Genomic DNA, 18,000 nt, shown 5'->3' on the forward strand with positions numbered 1-18,000 from the left:
TCACCTCCCAGCCTTCAGTAGCCTGAAGTCTTGGAGGAACTTGATAATGCAGTGCTTCCGAAGAAAGCTGCCCTTAGCCTGCTACTGGGTCTGGGGCTTGGGGATGGCTCTGTGCGGAAAAGCTCTCACTGGGCGGGCCTGCTCCAAGAAACTGGCGTAGGTCGAGCCTGCAGCCGGAGGGAACAGGGCTGCTTGGGGAAGTCTCTGGCTGCCCTGTCCTGGCCCCAGAAGCCGCCTGCGTGCCGGGCCCACCACTGGGTCAGGGCTTGGGGTTGGCTCTGGGCGGAAAAGCTCTCACTGGGCAGGCCTGCTCCATGAAGCTGGCTGTGGGTTGAGCCTGCTGCCGGAGGGAGCAGGGCTGCTTGGGGAAGACTCTAGCTGCCCGGTCCTGCTCCGAGAAGCTGCCCCTGTCCAGGCCTGCCACCCGGGCCAAGCTTCACCCGGTGGGAGACACTCACCCTGCGGTTCTATGTTGGTCTGAGTCTCTCAATACCTCCCCTTCTTTAATCCCGGATTCTGGAGCGACGGGAGATGCAGTCACCCTCTAGTCTGCCATCTTGGATTCCCCATCATTTATTATTTCTTCCAATTTTTTTTCTGTCTGCTTCCTCTCACTCTAGGGACTTGCATTACATGTTTATTGAGTGTTTAAGTCAGCTTTTTAACTGCTGTGACTAAATGATCTGACCAGCACAATTATGGAGGAGGAAAAGTCTATTTGAGGGCTCAGTTTCAAAGGTCTTAGTCCATAGAAGGCAGGCTGCATTCCATCAGGATCAAGATGAGGCTGAACATCATGGTGGAAGAGTGTGGCAGAGGAAGCATCTCACGTATTGATTAGGAAGCAGAGAGAGACTCGGCTTGTCGATACAGATGAATACCCCAAAGCCACACCCCAATTCCCGTCTCTTCCAGCCACACCCTACCACTTCAGTTACCACTCAGTTAATCCCTATCAGGGAATTAATTCACTGATTGTGTTAAGATTCTCACAACCGAATCATTTCTCCTCTGAATTTTCTTGCATTGTCTCACACGTGAGCTTTTGGGAGACACCTCACATCCAAACCATAATTTTGAGCCAATCAATGTTATCCCGTGTATTAATGGGATCACTGACATTATATTCTTGTTTTCAGGCCTTTTAAATCTGTGTTTTATTTGAAACCAATTTTATTGATATATCTTTAAGTTTACTAATCTTTTCTCACAATGTATAAGTTTCCATTAGTCTCATCCAGTATATTTTTCATCTCAGGCATTATAGTTTTAATCCTTAAATGTATGAGTTGGGTTTTAGAAAACATCTCCCATGTCTCTATTTAACTCACTTAATCTTTCCTCTAGCTTATTGAATATTTGGAATATAGTTACAACTATTTTAGTGTCTGTCTACCAATTGTATCATCTATGTCAATTCTGCATCCAAGTTGCATCCAAGGATCTTCCTCATGATGGGTGATGTTTTCTTACCTCTATGAATACCTAATAATTTTCTACTGGGTTCTCAATGTTATAAATTACACCCTGTTGTGAGCTGGATATTTTTGTTTTTCTGTAAATATTCTTGAGGTTTGTTCTCAGATGTGGTTAAGTTACTTGGAAACAGTTTGATATGTCCTCTTCTTGCTTTGTAAACTTTTTCACTCAGGACGAGAGCAGCCCTGTCCTAGTGTAACCTAGGGTTAATATTCTTTCTCAGTACTGAGACAATACTTTTCTCAGTATTCTTCCTGATTCCTGATGAATTATCATGTTTTCTACTCCTGGTGTTTGGGAACAGGCACTGTTCCTGGTCCTGCATGAGCCTGGGAGCCTTGTTCTCCCTAATTCTTTAGAGTGGTTCTTTTTCCAGCCTTGGGTGGTTTGCTCACATGCATGTTCAGGTCAATACACAATAGAATCCTCAAGAAGGACCCTCTTTTGTTCTCTGAGCTCTGTTTCTATGTAACTCCTTCCTCTCCAGTACTCTGTCCTGAAAATTATATTTGCCATCCCTCCATGAATTTCCATCTCATGAATGGCACATGCAAAGGACACTTGGTAGGAAGATCATGGTGTCTGCAAAGCAGAGAGAAGTCCCATGTGACAGGAAGGACCATGGCACCCAATGAGCAGAGAGAAAGCCCTTGCTGCTGGAGGATCCTAGGTGTCTGAAGAGGAGGGAGAAAGCCCATATGGTTGGAGAGGACAAGTATCTCTGTCCACCTGCAAGTCAGGAACTGAAGAGGACCATAGAATTCAGAGGATTGTGCTGGGGGGTGGTGAGCACAGGTAGACAAAACGGGGTAGGGAGGGGCTTTATTTTGCCTGGTTTGTGAAAAACACAGTTAAAATATCTGAGCTGAGTGGACATAATCTTAGAGACAAACCAATCCAAATATTAGGTGCTGTGTAAGAAATGGGTCCCAAACACACTGTAAGATCATTCGTAGCTTAACAGCAGGGCAGGGCTGGAGAACCACATCTTCAGACTTCTGGTCTCAGCCTTTTGAGTACAATACGGGGTCTACCTTCCATGACAGATCAAGTATCTTCCATCAGTCACCCTGGTACCAGGAATGTCTCCGGGATAATCTTAGTTTCAAACCCAAGATGCTCTTCTCTTATACTGTCATACAGCAAAAGGAAAGCCACACATATTTTTTAGGTTCATAAAAAATGACTTTACTTTTTACTTTGTTCCAAAATAAGTTTTTGTGCATACAGCAGAAACAAATGACAGAAACACTGAACCTTACAAGTTTAATAGAAACAATTTGAAGTGAGATTCTAAGCAATGGATTGTAAGTAGAATTAAAATAAATGATCCAAAATACAAGCCATACCTTACTTAATAGGCTGCAAGGTTTTTTGACATGCACATTTCTATGCACCGTGGAGTTGAAAGATTAAAACTGCTATCTCCATCTTATGAGTACAGAACTGAGGCTCCGGAGATCAACAGTGTGCCCTAGGGCTGATCATGAGTATCAAAGTCACAGCCGACTTCTCAGTAAATCCAAGGTCCTTCCCAACATGTAAGAGAAGTAAAAGTACCAGCGTCCCTGGCACATCTGCTTACAAATGGCCAAATCTGCTTGTCAAGGCGACTGAACCCATGGGGCAAAGTGGTTTCGAAAAGCAGGTGTTGGCATGTGACATTGGTTGATTGGCTTTAATAGAACCATTCTGTTGTTCAGGAAAGTAGGACACATTTCTGACCAATCAGAGGCCCTGTGTGAGAAAGAAGTGTTTTCCAGGATACCAAGATGACTCATGGAGCTGGCAGATGTTCCCTGGGATGCTCGGGACCAGGGTTTCCCAGTAGGATGTCTGACATGCTCAAAGGCAATGGCCCTGAATGGAGGAAACAGGCTGTCTAGAAGCCTCCTCGAGGAGAAGGTGAAAGCCCCACTGGAGCTGGCTGACACTGTCCCTGGCTTTTCCTTGGATGGCAGGTGTGTAGCTACTCAGCTCATCCCTCTGTGCTCATCCCCTGGGTCCTCTTGATCTCTCTTCCTGCAAGATTTTTTTTTTTTTTTTTTTTTAAAGATAGTCCAAGGACATGGCCTTCTCTCTCTCTGATGGAGTGGATTAGCACTCATTCCTAATGATCTTCCAGGGCAACTCTTGCCTCCCCTCCCCTTCTTTACCCTACACACAGCTCGTAGCAGAACTGCCTTCCTCAGACGCTCTCTGATCACAGACTCAAGTGGGGGTGATGATTGATGTCTCTTAGGTGAGTAGTGGACATCTGACATGCTAGGAAGTCACCTTGCCCAAAGTCACAGAGAACATGAAACTAGTGGTGAGGCCAAAAGAAGGGGATGGGAGAAAATGGGGAGGGGGATGCAGAGGATTTGAAAACTGGAAAGAGGAATTGCTTGCAAGCCAGAGGGTGGTCTATTCTAGAGCAATTCCCACAAAATAGGACAAACCGGTTGCTGTTTGTCCAGTTTGCTTAATGGGTCCAACACCATTCCAGGTGGTCTCTCCTCTTCCATTGGGCTTCCCTGGAGAGAGCCCTCTGCAAGCTAAAATGGCAGTGCTGTCTGTTCATGGGCTCAAGAATCTTGTGCCCTCCAAAGGATATTTTTTAATAAAAGCAATTGTATCTTTAGCAACCACTCCAAAGGCACCAAGTTCAAAGATATTTGAGGAACTATCATCAGAGGTATCATAATGTCTTACTTCTAAAATTCATTAAAATACCTCATTGTAAAGAAAAATCACTTTAACATGAAATGCAAATTTCCCCCAACATCAACATCTTGAAGGCTAACTGTAATACTACAAATCCCTGTACTTGGAATTTGGAACTTGAAAGAACCTGGCCTTTTCCGGTTCATAGGTACAGACAGCATCACATCTAGATTTGAAGTTTCACCAGGTACTAAGGACACCTAGAACTATATTGAGATGTCAACAATTTGGGTTGAAGTTTGTGTAAAAAGTTTGCCATAAACATTTTCTTTTTGACTTTATGATTATGGGTAACAAATGCTGGTGATCAGTTGTTTGACTTTGTCAGGCAGGCAATATAGGAAGAGGTAGGAAGGGGGTCAGGGAGAGAGAACTGACATTTTTACTACCTACTAATTGGCAAACACTTCCCTTTATTTCTTTTTTAATCTTTTCAATGACCACATAAAGCAAGTATTATCATTCCCTCTTTTGCAAAGCCCAAAACTGAGGCTTGGAGAAGTTAATCAACTTCGTACAGCTGCTCAGGGGCAAGTTGGACTTTAGATTCCAGATTCTTTCCTCTGCTATTTGATATGATCCAACCAGATGTGGTCAGGGAACGTGTGGCTCCACGTGATTTCTACCCTGAGATATTCAGAAATAGGAACTGGCTTCCCCTCACACATTTCACATAATGTTTCATTTATATCCTAACTCGTACCAGGCTGATCTTGGCTGACACTTAGCCAACATAGAAGCCAGGTCTGATAGCTGCTGCTGCTTCTTCTTCTTCCTTTTCTTTCCTTTTTTTTTTTTTTTTTTTTTTTTTTTTTTTTTTTTTTAAGAAAAGGGATCTGAGAAAAAGATGAGAAGGCAGCAAGACACTCAGAAACCAGGCCCTTTTCCCAAGATCACAAAGTAAAGCAAGTTCCCACTGGGGTCATGATTGGGACGTACGGGGCTCTATCTGATGTATGGCAAATTCACCTGGTGCTCCACTGCTTATTAAACCACCAGGTCTGAGAGTTGGAATGAACCTTTTTGGAACCATCCCCTAAAGAGACAAATGTACCCCAAAGTGTTCCAGACCTATAAATAAAATTTGAATTGGTTAAGAAGCAGCTTGACACATCTCTTCTCCAAGCACAGATCCCTGGGTTTCAGCCCTGTTCTGCTCCCGTCTGCTCCTTGATGAAGCCACATCATTCGAGACTCAGTCTGGGAGTCTGGGAATAAGCCACCACAGTCCCCTCCTCCTCTCTCTCTCTTCAGGAGGACGGTAAGTGTCAGGCAGGGGTTCCTCGCTTCCCACTACAGTCTTCACGTATATGTGAGCTTCCTGTGCTCCTATTGTATTCTCATCTGTGGGTGACCTCCTAGGATTCTTAAGAAAACAGAGATTAAAAAAAAAAAAAATACACTAGAGATTTCTGCTTCTGGCCAAGATGGAATAACAGCAACCATATACATTTACCCTCCCACGTGAAACAACCCAAAATCAGATAAAACATTTAAAACGATAGTGTTCAAGACACGGACATCAGATAAGGAAAGACAGTGAGCCTTGAGGGACAGAGAACCGATAAGAGAGGTCTGCAATTGTTTGAGTTTACTACCGTGGGAGGCTTTTAGGCACTCAACTCTCTTTTGTTCATTGTTAGCATGTATCTCTTTTTCCATCCTTTAACTTTCAATCTGTCCCAGTCTGTATATTTAAAGTTGGGTTTTGTAAACATCATATAGTTAGATCTTGCTTTGCTAGCCAATCTGAATATCTCTGCCTTTTAACTGAGGGTATTTAGATAATTTACATTTAATGTGATTATTGGTATGGTTGGGTTTAAATCTATCATCTTGCTATTGGTATTCTATTTGTTTTATATGTTCATTGTTTCTTATAAAATATTTTTCTGCTTTATTCCATATAGATTGTAGAACTTTAATTAGTTTCATGAAAAAATCTACTAGGATTTACATTAAATTACATTTATTACCTAGATAACAAAGTAACCATAAATTTGTGGTGTTTGACATCTTGGTACTACTGAGTTTCCCTACCCAAGAACATGGTATATACCCTCCTTATTCAGTATCAATGTCTTTTACTAAAGTTTTATTATTTTCCATGAAGCATTACATATCTTTCTTACATTTATTCTTCACCTTTCTATATATTTTTATTACCACTACAAAGTGATATTTCATAAAATTACTTTTTTTATTGTTGCTGATGAGAAATGCACATTACTTTGATTGATTTTTGTATTCAGTGAACTTGTTCAAATATCAATCTTGTCAATTATAATAATTTATGTTTAGATTATATGGTTTTTCAATGTAGGCAATCATATAATCTGCAAATAATGTGAATTTTGTTTCTTTCTTTTTAATCTTATGTTTTCTTTTTCTTTTTCTATCCTACTGTATTTACTAGGACCTAAAATGAATAGAAGTGATGAGAATCTTTGATTTATATCTGATAATCCCAGAAAAAGAAAAGAATGCTTTCAACATTTTACTCTTAGGTATGATTTTTGTGTCATTTTTTAAAAAGGATGTTATTTTGCAAGTTAAGAAGTTCCTACTCTGGTTTTCCGAAAGTGTATATCAAAAGGGACTGTTGAATTTTTTTTGAACTCTTCTCCCATTGAGGTGGTAATACAATTTCTCTCTTTGAATTTGTCAGTGAAATAGATTACATTAAGTTGATTTCCTAATGCTAAATTAACTTGAACTCCAATAAAAATGCATGGAGAACCCCTTTGTGCTTGAGCTTCATTTGGCTGCATTCCTTCCATTTGCTTACATTGTACTTCTGTGCAGGAGAGGCTTTAAAACCCTTAGCTTGCTTACTTCTGTGTTAGTCATGTAGAGAGATTATAATAAAAATTCATACCTCAGCTATCTTGGGATTGTCGTAGATTTCTGTAATTTCACATGGTCTCTCACTTTCCTAAATTGGTTTAAAAAAAAAAAAAAAAAAAGAAGTGAAGAGTCACAGGTTTTGACCATAACCATAATTAGACTCAGTGATTCTTAAACCTGAATGCATATTAGAATCACCAGAAAACTTTAAAAACAAAACAAAAATATAAGCAAATGATACTGTTAAAAAAAAAACTGAAGAAACATCATTATGAGTTACTATAAAAATAATCCAGAATTGAAAGATGGAGAGATAAAACAAGACTGGCCCTGAGTTGATACTTAGATTCACTGTACTGTTTTACTGCAGTATATGTTCAAAATTACAATAATCCCTCTTTGTCCAAGATTTTGCTTTCCATAGTTTTAGTTATCTATGATCAAACAGGGTCCAAAAATGTTAGTGGAAACTTCCTGAAACAAACAATCTAAATTTAAAATTTCTATTTTGAGTAGCATGATAAAATCTTGGGCCATCTAGCTTTATCCCAGCTGGAAAGTAATCATCCTTTAATCCAGTGTATCCATGCTGTACATGCTACCCACCCCATGCAGTTAAGAAACCACATTCACAAAACATTTATTACAGTATTTTATCATAATTGTTCTATTTTATTATTAGTTATTGTTAATCTCTGTGTCTAATTTATAAAATAAACTTTCTCATAGGTATGTATGCATAATGTATATATGTATATACAGGGTTTAGTACTATCCACAGTATCAAGCATCCACTGTGGGATCTTAGAATGTATCTAAGGGGACTATGAATAAGAGGGGGGGCTACTATAACCATAATGAAAGTATCTATTTTTAAAAAGATCAATGACACAGCTCTATTGTCCAGAAGTTTTGACTTAATTGGTTTTGGTTATTGGTGATTTTTTAGCCTCCTAGATGATTTTAAAGTGTACTGAAGGGTGAGAAACTATTGCTTCAATAAATAATACCACCATCGCCTACAGTACTTCTTAATGTGTTTGAAGTTTACAGCTTGTCAACACACCTTTACATGTGATATAAAGATGTTCACCACCCAAGATGTCATTTTATTCTTATGATTTTTCCTACTCCTTAAAATAGGATGGGTAGTTTTTTGTTATGTTTTTTCTGGCACTGAGTATTAAATCCAGGGTCTTGCACATGCTTGCCAAGTGCTCTACCACTGAGCTGCATCCCCAGCTCAGGGAGGTAGTTTTTATAACACCCGTTTTTTGAATTGAACCAACAAAGGCATAGAAAATGTCACTTGTCCAGGATCATATAAATCATAAAGTGGCAGAGCCTAGGAAAGAACCAAGGTTTTCCCTCTCCCTGTCAGTGCATACTTAGCATTGTGGAAACAACCAGGAATGTTCATAAACAGGTGGAATTAGAAGCCAGAGTCTATGTGACCACACCTGGGAAATTTGATGGATATCAGTCTGTGTGGCCTTTGAATTCTGAGCAATCTGGTACTTAGGGATGGGAGGTAGATGCACAAGATCTTGCAAACTTGCATGTGCAGACTAGGAAACGGGCAGGTCTGTCCTGGGCACACCTCCGCACTGCTCTCCTCCCGTCTTCCCTAATGTGGCCTCCGTCCTCCCCTTGTGAAGCTTGGGCCCTTTCTGCCCCTCAGCTTGGAAAACAGACCCTCTGTGCAGACACGTGTTTGCTGTGGCAGCCAACATCCCCTCCACGGCTCCTTTACGACACCCGAGTACCATCCTCATGGCCAGTGACTTCCTCAAGCGACCTGAGGGTTGTGCGCAAAATCAGGTCGGCCTGAGCACAGTGTCAGGTCTGGAAGGGGAGTTGTGGCTCAGAAACTCCACTACCTCGCCCTCAGGGAACAACACTGGCCCTGAATTCTCAGACTTTTAGCCCAAAAGCCAGTTCACTGAAATACTGATTCCTGCTGCAGATCCAGAACCTAAGAAGCTGGTCATCACCTCAGCGGACTCATGGCTGCTTCTTCTTCTTCTCTGGTGAATCAAAGTAAGTAGCAAGGCCACCAGCAGAGCTGCAGCCACCAGGGATGGGATGCTTGCCGCTAACCCTAGAGAGGGCCCACAGTCCTGGCACAGAGAGAAAAACACAGTCAGGGAAACCCCGATTCTCCAAGATGACAGGAATAATTCAGCAGGTTAGAGATAAAACAAAAAGCCTGCATGAAGCCTCAGTGTCATATACAAAATCAGAAGAGTAACGTAATACTATTTTTTAAGAAGTTTGTAGGGAGGGGTGGGGGGAAGGGGAAAAATAACAGAATGAATCAACCAACATCACCCTATGTAAATTTATGATTACACAAATGGTATGCCTTTACTCTATGTACAAACAGAGAAACAACATGTATCCCATTTGTTTACAATAAAAAAAAAGAAAAAAAAAAAAAAAAGAAGTTTGTACCCTACATGACAAGGGACTTGCTTTCATAGGACTTGATTTACCTTGATTTACTTAGTTTAAATCAGGAGGCAAGAGTCATAATCTAGAAGAGAATGGACAACCAATCTAAACAGGAGTTCCTGGGAACAGAGACACAGATGTCTCCATGTGGGAAAAACTGAGGAGCCAGCCACACACAGCCTTCAGATGCCTCGTTCACCTCACAGTCTGGCCAAAAGCAAAAGCTTTTATTATGTTCTACACCATTTTGATGTGACTTTTCATATGTATTTATATTAAACGCATTAACCATTTTTCAAATGTCTGTTTTATCTGAGTGGAAAGTCAGGCTTGTAGCCACCTGACTTCACATTTGCAGACTTGTTTCTGGAAATACTGAAGACGATCAACAGGATCCTTATTAACATGCCATTCCTATGTAAGCCTTGGTTCTCCTTCACTTTTGGTGGGTGTGATTTTATTATAGAATAATAAAGTATAAAATCATAAATATGCAGGTTGATGGCTTCCCGATGATGAACATACTGTATAACCAATACTCACACCAAGAAACAATCCTGCCAGGGCCCCAGAAACCCCCCAGACTCCCTTCATCTCCCCCAAATGTGAGCACTAAAATACTGAAATCTATCACCATAGAGGAATTTTGTCTGTTTTTCCACATCACATAGATGTAAATGTAAGGTGTGTGGTCGTTCGTGTCTGACTTCTTTTGTGAAATCTACCTGTGATTTTATAGGTTCTCCCTCACTCTTGAACTTAGAAGGTCCTAAGAATAACATTTGAGCCAGGGTCTGGGCTTGGTGACTGTTCACATAGCAAACTTGAATCCTCAAAACAGATGCACCATACAGATAGAGCTTTCTTATCCCCATTCTATAAATGATGGAGCCAAGGCTTGATCATTTAAGAGCATACTTACTGCTTCTTTCCCACTTGTAACAACCGGAGAGGAAGTCTGTGTGAAACCAGAAAACATCGTCAGAAGACAGAGATCGATAGAACGCACCCCGAGCAGGACAGCCTGAAGGCGGTTAGGCTACAGTGCTAGGGTTCACCCCTCCTCTACGCTGTGAGCAACCACCACTCCCCAGTAACCTCCCTTGACTGCTTCCCAGGTAAGAACTGGAGTGGAATTTGACTGCAAAGAGGAAGAATTCAGCAATTCAGATGACATCTTTATTATTCACACTGTGGCTCTGCTGTGGCACATTTTCATCTCAAAAAGTTTTCACCTGTCCCTGGTCCCCACGGCCTTCCCAGCACTCTGGGCACGCTTTGGCCTACTTGTCCCCAGAGCTAGAGGGGAAGTGAGTATAAACATCGAAGACGGGCAGAAGGGAGACTCTTTAGGGAGGACCAACCTGTTCTTCAACTGTAGTGACACAAATGACTGAGCCTGTGAGTGGCTCCTGCTCCTGGGGACAAGGCCATGTTGGATGAATGTGTGTTTCTGGTTCATGGCCACTTCACAGGGGGTGCTGGATCTCACCCGTTTCCGAGCTATTTAAGACAGGAGTCTTGCCTTGATCAATAAAACTCAGGGAACAAAGTTCTACCTGAGCAACACGTCAGGTGGTCCCGGGTGGGACTGAGAGCACGGGTCTGTTCTCAGTGGACCGGTCTTTCCTCCACTCACAGGCTCCAGGGTCTCTTTTCTTCCTCTAAAAAAACAGGGACAGTGCCAGCTACCTCTCGGGTTGTGGGGGCATCACATGGGTACCAGAAGTATGAGCTTGTGTATCCCTTTAACCTGCAAAGCTCTGCTCAGATCTGTTGTTTATTTAATCCTCTCAGCAGCCTCCATGGGTCCATGGGAATGCTGGGGGTTTTCAACAGCTATGATCTCTGTTTTACCAAAAAGTGAAACACAGATATTACGGGACTTGCCAAAGGCGCCACAGAGAGCCATAGATCTGCCCTGAACGTGAGTGTCTGAATTCCGAGCTCAGGCCTCTTTCCCGGGAGTTCCTTTAGAGGAGGAATCCGATAACCAGGCATGGACGCTTGGTACTTCAACGACCCCACTTCTGTCTGCACAGACTCTTCCTGCTCCCACTAACCCTGTATCTGCCTGAGGCATTTTATTTCTAGAGTGGTAGGAAAAGTCAGCCATCATTTCAGGTAAGGCATATATCTTCATATTACAGAAATTTCCTTGGGGCAGCTCTGGCAATAAAAGGGGGGGCAGGTTTAACTTAGGATGCAGAGGCACCTTGTGAAGCCCCAGGGCAGGTGGGAAGCTGGCTTTTTCAGGGACTGGAGGTAAGAAAAGGGAACCTGTCAGATGAAACCACAGCTCTCTCCCTCTCCTAGTAGCACGGCCTCTGGTCTGTACCTTTCTTTGCCTGTTTGCTTTCTTTGCCTCTCTCGGGTGGAATTTTCTGCTCTGGTATACACCTGCTCATTGCTAGGCTGTCAAACACTTTTCCCAGATTGACTCGTTTATTCTTCACAACAAACAGTGAGACAAGATTATAATGATCCCATTTTAGAGAAGAGAAAAGTGAGGCACAGAGAAGTGAAGCAACTTGTGTGAAGTCACACAGCCCTAGGTGGTAGACTCAGGTAGTCTGGTTCTGGGACCCATGCTTTTACCTACTGTGCCTACCCTGCCTCCAAGGTCAAATGCAGCACTCCAACCCAGTTTTTCACACTTGAGAGCTCAGAACGGTCCATCAGGGCCTGACTTGCCTATGCAGCCCTGTTCCAAACTCCCTGTGGAGAAGCTCTGACCATGGCAACCACCTTCCCCACTTCCCTGTGCACTGGCATTGCCAGCACCAAAAGAGAAGGCTTATCAATAGAAACGTCACCGCCAAGTCGGATGGCTGACGCCTGGCTTTCCAGAGACTGCCCAGGAGGCAGGGCACTCAGTGCTAAAGCAGAGGTCTTACCCAGGTTCAAAGTGGGCATGGGACAGTTTTCAGACCAACGAGCTCTTCACCAAGAAGGATCTCCAGAAGGGGATGGCTGTCATCCTAAGGGGTTCGTCCTCCCTCCCTCACCCCAACTGGCCCAAGCAATGGCTCCTCTGCAATATCTCAATGATGGGCCACGCAGGAGAAGGCAAACCTGGGGTCTCTCTAGACCTGCTGGGTCCCAGCAGCCTGAGGGAAAGTTGAAGCCGTGACCAAGGAAAAAGATTTCGACAGGAAGAGGAGGGATGGAGAAACCTGTCTACGGACACAGGCAGAGGCCGAAGCACTGAGGCAGGTCAAGGCTCAGCAGGCAGGGACCCCCACCCGGCAGGGGCAGTCACCAGACACAGGCTGGCGGGCACCATAGTGCAGCAGGAAGTTACCAGGGTCTAACTGTCTGCTACTCTCTGGAGCTTTGCCCCCATGTTACAGAGAATATGAGCCCAAGCTTAGGAGTCCTCTGAATAACCACGTAGCTCATCAGAAAATCAGCACAGTCAACCCACAAAACACTGGGCCAGGAAGATGCCGTACTCAATCATGGCACAGTACTGATCGGAAAACAACCCAGCCGTTAGCACCACCCCAGCACAGCGTGAGGACCGAAGCCAGCAGATCCACTGTGGATTGAAACTGTTCACCCTGCACAACCCAAAAGTCTCCATTTTGACTGACAACTAAGTCACATAATCAAGAGCCTGAACATGTTCATCACTGACCCAATTGTTCCTCTTCCAGAATATATACTGAGGAAATAATCCTAAATGCAGACAAGGATCGTCTACAATGACACTAATCACAAAGTCACTCCCAATTATAATTAATCAAATAAGGAAATACTTCACTTGAAGAAATCACATATGACTACCCTCCATTAGGGTTGTGAAGACTGATAGAAAACATCTAAAGGTATGAAATTATACGGAGAGTAAGAACACACTAGTACACGAGAGTGAACGTCAAGATTTATGTGAAGTCCATAAAGAGTGGGAAAGGGTTAATGCCGTAATTTCTGTCGATTGGAATGAAAGGTCCGGGGGTGTCGGTGTGTTATAATTTTTATATTGAAAATGAGGCTCTCGGCACCCCTCAGCTGTTCACCGTTGCCTTTGACAGGCTAACTCATCACTGCACTCGAGGCACGTGGGGCAGAGTTCTGGAGTTCCCGTGTAAATTCGGCCTTGACCTTGGCTGCCTTCCTGGTGAACAGGGTGGCTGTACTTACTGCGTTAGCCGGCAGCGTGAAGTTGAGTGAAAAGCTCTGCAAGAGAGGAGGAAACATTAAACTTGGCAGGAACGGCCAGCAAGCTCCTGAGTCCTTAAACTCCCCACGGCTGGTGATTCCACAAGAAAGTATGGATCCCACACATCAATCAGCCCGGGAGCCCCAGAGGCAGCAGGGGAGCAGGGGAGCCGAGGTCATCAGGAGCCCCTTCTCAGATTGTCTGTCTTCCCCACACACACACTCCTCCAGGTCACCAACCAGATTAGGGGTCCAGCCTGTGAGGGTCTGGCCCAGGAGCCCTGACCCACGAGGGCAGTAGAAACATCACCCGAAATTCAGCAAGGTGCAGAAATTCTTTCCCCCCCCCCCCTAGAATTCCTTTCAGGGAAAGAACTGCAGGAATTTAGAAGTACTTTGTGTTTTCTGCGTGGAGCAGAAGATGAGCCCCCCAGAGGCACGTTCTAGCGCCTGATCCTAAACCACCGTCCCCGGAGAGTTCGCTGGGAGAGATCAGCCTTTCATTTTCGCCAAGCCAAGGCAGAGGTTCTGGGCGGTGGAGCTGGACTGGTCAGGGTGGCAGAGGAGAAGCCCTCCCACCTCCACCTTCCCCTCGCCCAGCTCCCAGTCTTGCCCATCCCATGTGGAATCCATGTTTAAAGATCGCAAGGTCAGCGGGGCACCAAAGAGCCTGCCCAGGTGCCCACTCCTCAGGGTCAGGCTCTGCCCAGGCTGCCATGGCTCCTCTCCTCCCTCACCCTTCAGTTTGGGCTCACTAGTGTGTCTTCCAGGCTCTTCCCTTCCCCATCTGACAGTGGGTGGACCCTTCTCTGACTGGGCAGATGACATGTTCTGGCCCAGGTGCCCCTGGGCTGCAGTGGCCTTGTCTCCACTTCCTGGAACTTCAGCCCTGAGTCTAGCCAGCCTGGTTAATGCCCCCACGGCCGGACCCTCCCTCAGTCCCAGCCTCCCTGTCCACCAAGCGCTCAGCCTGCACTCAGGTTCTTGATCTTCCTGCAGTCCCCCCAGAATAGGTTCTATCATTCTAAGAATAGTATGTTTGCTAAGTTTTAATATTACATATTATCCAAAATAGGAATATTGTGAAATATTAAAGAATCCCAAAGGATCCTAACATTTTGAACCTGAAGTGCCTCAAAGGTCATTTTACACTTCCAAATCTCATTTGTACAGAAAAGACTGAGACCTAGGGACTCATCAGAAATTATCTCATGGACAAATAGGAGCAGTTAGAGCCTCACTCTGAAAACAGGTCAGTGAACTTGGTCCACGTGACCCTGATCTGAACTGAGAAATGGTTGTAGCAGATAGTCCCCAAATGAGCAAAACCAAGAGGACACCCATTTTGGCTAACAGGTGGGTCAGAATTCAGGTGAATTACTGAAGGTGAAAATCTTCCATGAACCAAGAGTGCTTTGAGCACCCAAACATATACTCCCCCTTGCTCAGCCTTCAATTAGGATGGCCTCATCCAGGGCTGGGGTTGTGGCTCAGTGGTGAGCACTTGCCTAGCAGGTGTGAGGCACTGGGTTCCATCCTCAGCACCACATAAAATAAATTTAAAAAAATAAAGATATTGTGTCCATCTGCAACTAAAACATAGTTTACAAAAAGAAAAAGAAAAAGATGGCCTCGTCCAGCTCGAAAGCTTCAGTGGCGACTCTGCTCACTGCTCTGTCTCTTAGCAACAGGGCACCTTCCAGCTACGGAGAAGGACACCAACGCTGGAGGATGGCAACGCGTTGCCCGAGTCCACACAACTCATCAGCTGCAACCAGAACCTGGGTCTCCTGGTGACCGCCTCTTTCCAGCACTCCACTCAGCTTCCAGATAACTCCTGCGTTTCTGCAGATGAACTGCAGGCACTCTACACCTCTTCTTCTGGGACACCATTAGGCAGGGATCGGCTGAGCCTCAGGTCAGGGTCCTCTGGCTCAAGGGATCTAACCACTGTCCTTCATGCTATCACCAAACGGGCTGCGAGGCATTGAAGCAGCTGCCCAGAGGTTATCTCATCAGCGAGTGCTGGGCTCTGATGTCAGCGGGCCCCGGACAAAGCTTCCTTTGTGGGGAGGACAGAAGAGGCGAGACAGCAACAAGCAGGCTTTTGCATGTGTTGTTTATCAATGTTTGGATGACGATGATTTTGGCCAATTTTAGAAAGACATTTTGTAGAAACAGTACAGTATTCTCAGGGCGAGAAAAACATGATGCCGTGCCCTTTAGAGATGCAGCTGGGTGGGATGAGGCAACCCTGGTCTCAGAACCACCTGATCTGGGTTTGAATCCCGTCTCTGCCGTCTAATGGCTGTACGATCTTGGCTATATTGCTCAAACTCTCAGGTCTCCATCTCCTCACAGCAAACTCATTCCCCCAGGCTCAAAATGGGATACTATTAACTGGCCCTGCCCACTTCGCAGTGTAAACATAAGGGATATAATGTCTGTGGCAGCTCCTTCTAGTCTGTAAAATACTCTAGTGCATGAGGGATCATGTGGTGCCATGTTCTTCAAGGCCTGGCCAGCAGAGTGAGGGTGGAGAAGCCCCTCGGGAAGTTCTTACTGCATGGAACTGTAAGCCTGAAGTAGCAAAATTCAAGGTGCCAGCAACTGATCTGCTTCTTGCCTAGGGCTCGTCTGAGCAGGTATTCTAGCTATAGGGAGATTCCCGAGGAGGATGTTGTCCTTCACTAGGAGTTTGCTGCTTGTGAGGGGAAGAGAGTCAGATGGGGCAATGACGCAGTTATTGAGGGTGTGCTGGGTCAGACACTGCTCTCATAACCTCCCCATGAGGGAGCACTGTTATCCCTGCCTCACAGGAGAGGAAATCCAGACAAGATAGGTTTCTGGAGATCGTCAGCTGGTAAGCAGTATATCTGGTTAGACCACAGGTCTTCCTAATTTAATGTCTAAATTTAACTTCTTTGAATAATCCTCCCTTCTTGTTTTTAGATTCTACACAAGTGACACCATGTGATATTTTTCTTTTTGTGTCTGGCTTATTTCCTTTAGCATAATGTTCAGGGCCAAACTGGTTGTAGCCAACAGTAGGATCTCCTCCCTTTTAGATAGATGGAAAGTCCAGTGTAAGGAAGTAACAGCTGACCCAAGGAACTCCTCCTTTTTAAAGGCTAAATAATATTCCATTCTGTACACACACACACACACACACACACACACACACCACTGTTTCTTCAGTCATTCATCTGTTAACAGACATCCAGGTTGTTTCTGTAATCCTTTAATAAATCAGAAGCCTCATCTGTTTTCTTTCCTAACTTAGCAAACTTCACTTGAATCAAAACCAAATACATATCATAAGTCAATAAGAAAGGTGGGAAGCTTCTGATGCAACTTATGAACATGCATGTTGCTGATAACATAGCAGAAGGCGGACGGAACATACAAGAAAGGTAAATCACTGATGAGATCCCCTGATTCCCCAGGAAGCAAACAGAGCTGAGACATCTACTCCACATCCTTGTTCAACAACAAAAATATCAAAATAAAAGATGAGATCAGCTATTGTTAGATAAGAGTGTAGGAGAAGAATTAGTATTTCACATACAGGAAAATAATTAAAACCCAAGTTCCTTCATTGTGCCAAGGGTGCAGTTATACTTAGTTGAATTAGGAGACCAGAGCTTTAAGGCCTGAGAATTCGTTTTTATAGAAAGGAAGGTTAGGCTAAGATGCTAGCACTCACTCACCATTGCCGACGGTCTCTCAAGAACCTTCTCCAAACCCTGCCCTAGGCAAGCTCCCTTCTCACTGGGGTTATTGGCTTGGGTCTCCCATTTGTAGGAACATCCAGCTGGGAGAGCTGGGGAGGCAGGGCGAGGTGGCTCCAAGAGAGCCTTGGCCAAGCCATTTATGGGCAGGGGAGTAGCCAAGCCCTCAGCCCGTCCCTCAGGAAAGATGGGCTCCTGTTCCCTGGCCACTGTCAATGGCCCGGGCCCTCCATCCTCTTTGCCTTTATTTTCTGTCCTTCTTACTATCCAGGCAAGCTTCTTCGATCTCAGCAAAGATACCACAGCTGGCCTGAGAGCTTGGTGGCTCCTGCAGCTGCCAGCTCTTTAGAAACAATGGATCACAAGGGCTGAGAGTGGCCGCTCTGTCCCCAGCTGACAGGCGTCTGCATGGACCGTGTTCCTGGCCATGACAGAGTCCCCACGCTACCAGCCTCTGCTGAGGATGTGTGCAGGGCGGGTGTCAGAGCCACTCTGAGGCAGAGCTGTAGCTGCTAGTGAGGGCACACTCAGCGGTCAGTGAGTTGGGCTCCTCTGCTACCTGTGCTCACATTTCCTCTAGCTGAGGAAGCTGTGGACACAGGTGGTTTTCTGTAGCTTA

At 44.6% G+C, this 18,000-nt stretch overlaps 1 protein-coding gene across 3 annotated transcripts; it reads right to left on the bottom strand.

Moving 5' to 3' along the window:
- Positions 1-4,961: 4,961 nt before the first annotated feature.
- Opalin (oligodendrocytic myelin paranodal and inner loop protein) lies at positions 4,962-17,732 on the bottom strand. Of its 3 annotated transcripts, XM_047554133.1 has the most exons (7): positions 17,361-17,731; positions 13,633-13,668; positions 11,046-11,150; positions 10,409-10,627; positions 9,027-9,152; positions 7,064-7,120; positions 4,962-5,551 (listed from the first exon to the last, which is right to left on the bottom strand). In XM_047554133.1, exons 4-7 carry the CDS (start codon positions 10,463-10,465, stop codon positions 5,381-5,383), a joined length of 411 nt encoding a protein of 136 aa, XP_047410089.1. In that variant the 5' UTR covers positions 10,466-10,627; positions 11,046-11,150; positions 13,633-13,668; positions 17,361-17,731; the 3' UTR covers positions 4,962-5,380. The 3 variants fall into 3 exon arrangements, with proteins under 3 accessions (XP_047410089.1, XP_047410087.1, XP_047410090.1); XM_047554131.1 differs by lacking the exon at positions 11,046-11,150 and having other exon boundaries at positions 10,409-10,444; XM_047554134.1 differs by lacking the exons at positions 11,046-11,150; positions 13,633-13,668 and having other exon boundaries at positions 10,409-10,444; positions 17,361-17,732.
- Between the last annotated feature and the right edge of the window lie 268 nt (positions 17,733-18,000).

This window comes from Sciurus carolinensis, chromosome 5 (assembly GCF_902686445.1).
Source record: "Sciurus carolinensis chromosome 5, mSciCar1.2, whole genome shotgun sequence".
Lineage (NCBI taxonomy): Eukaryota > Metazoa > Chordata > Mammalia > Rodentia > Sciuridae > Sciurus > Sciurus carolinensis.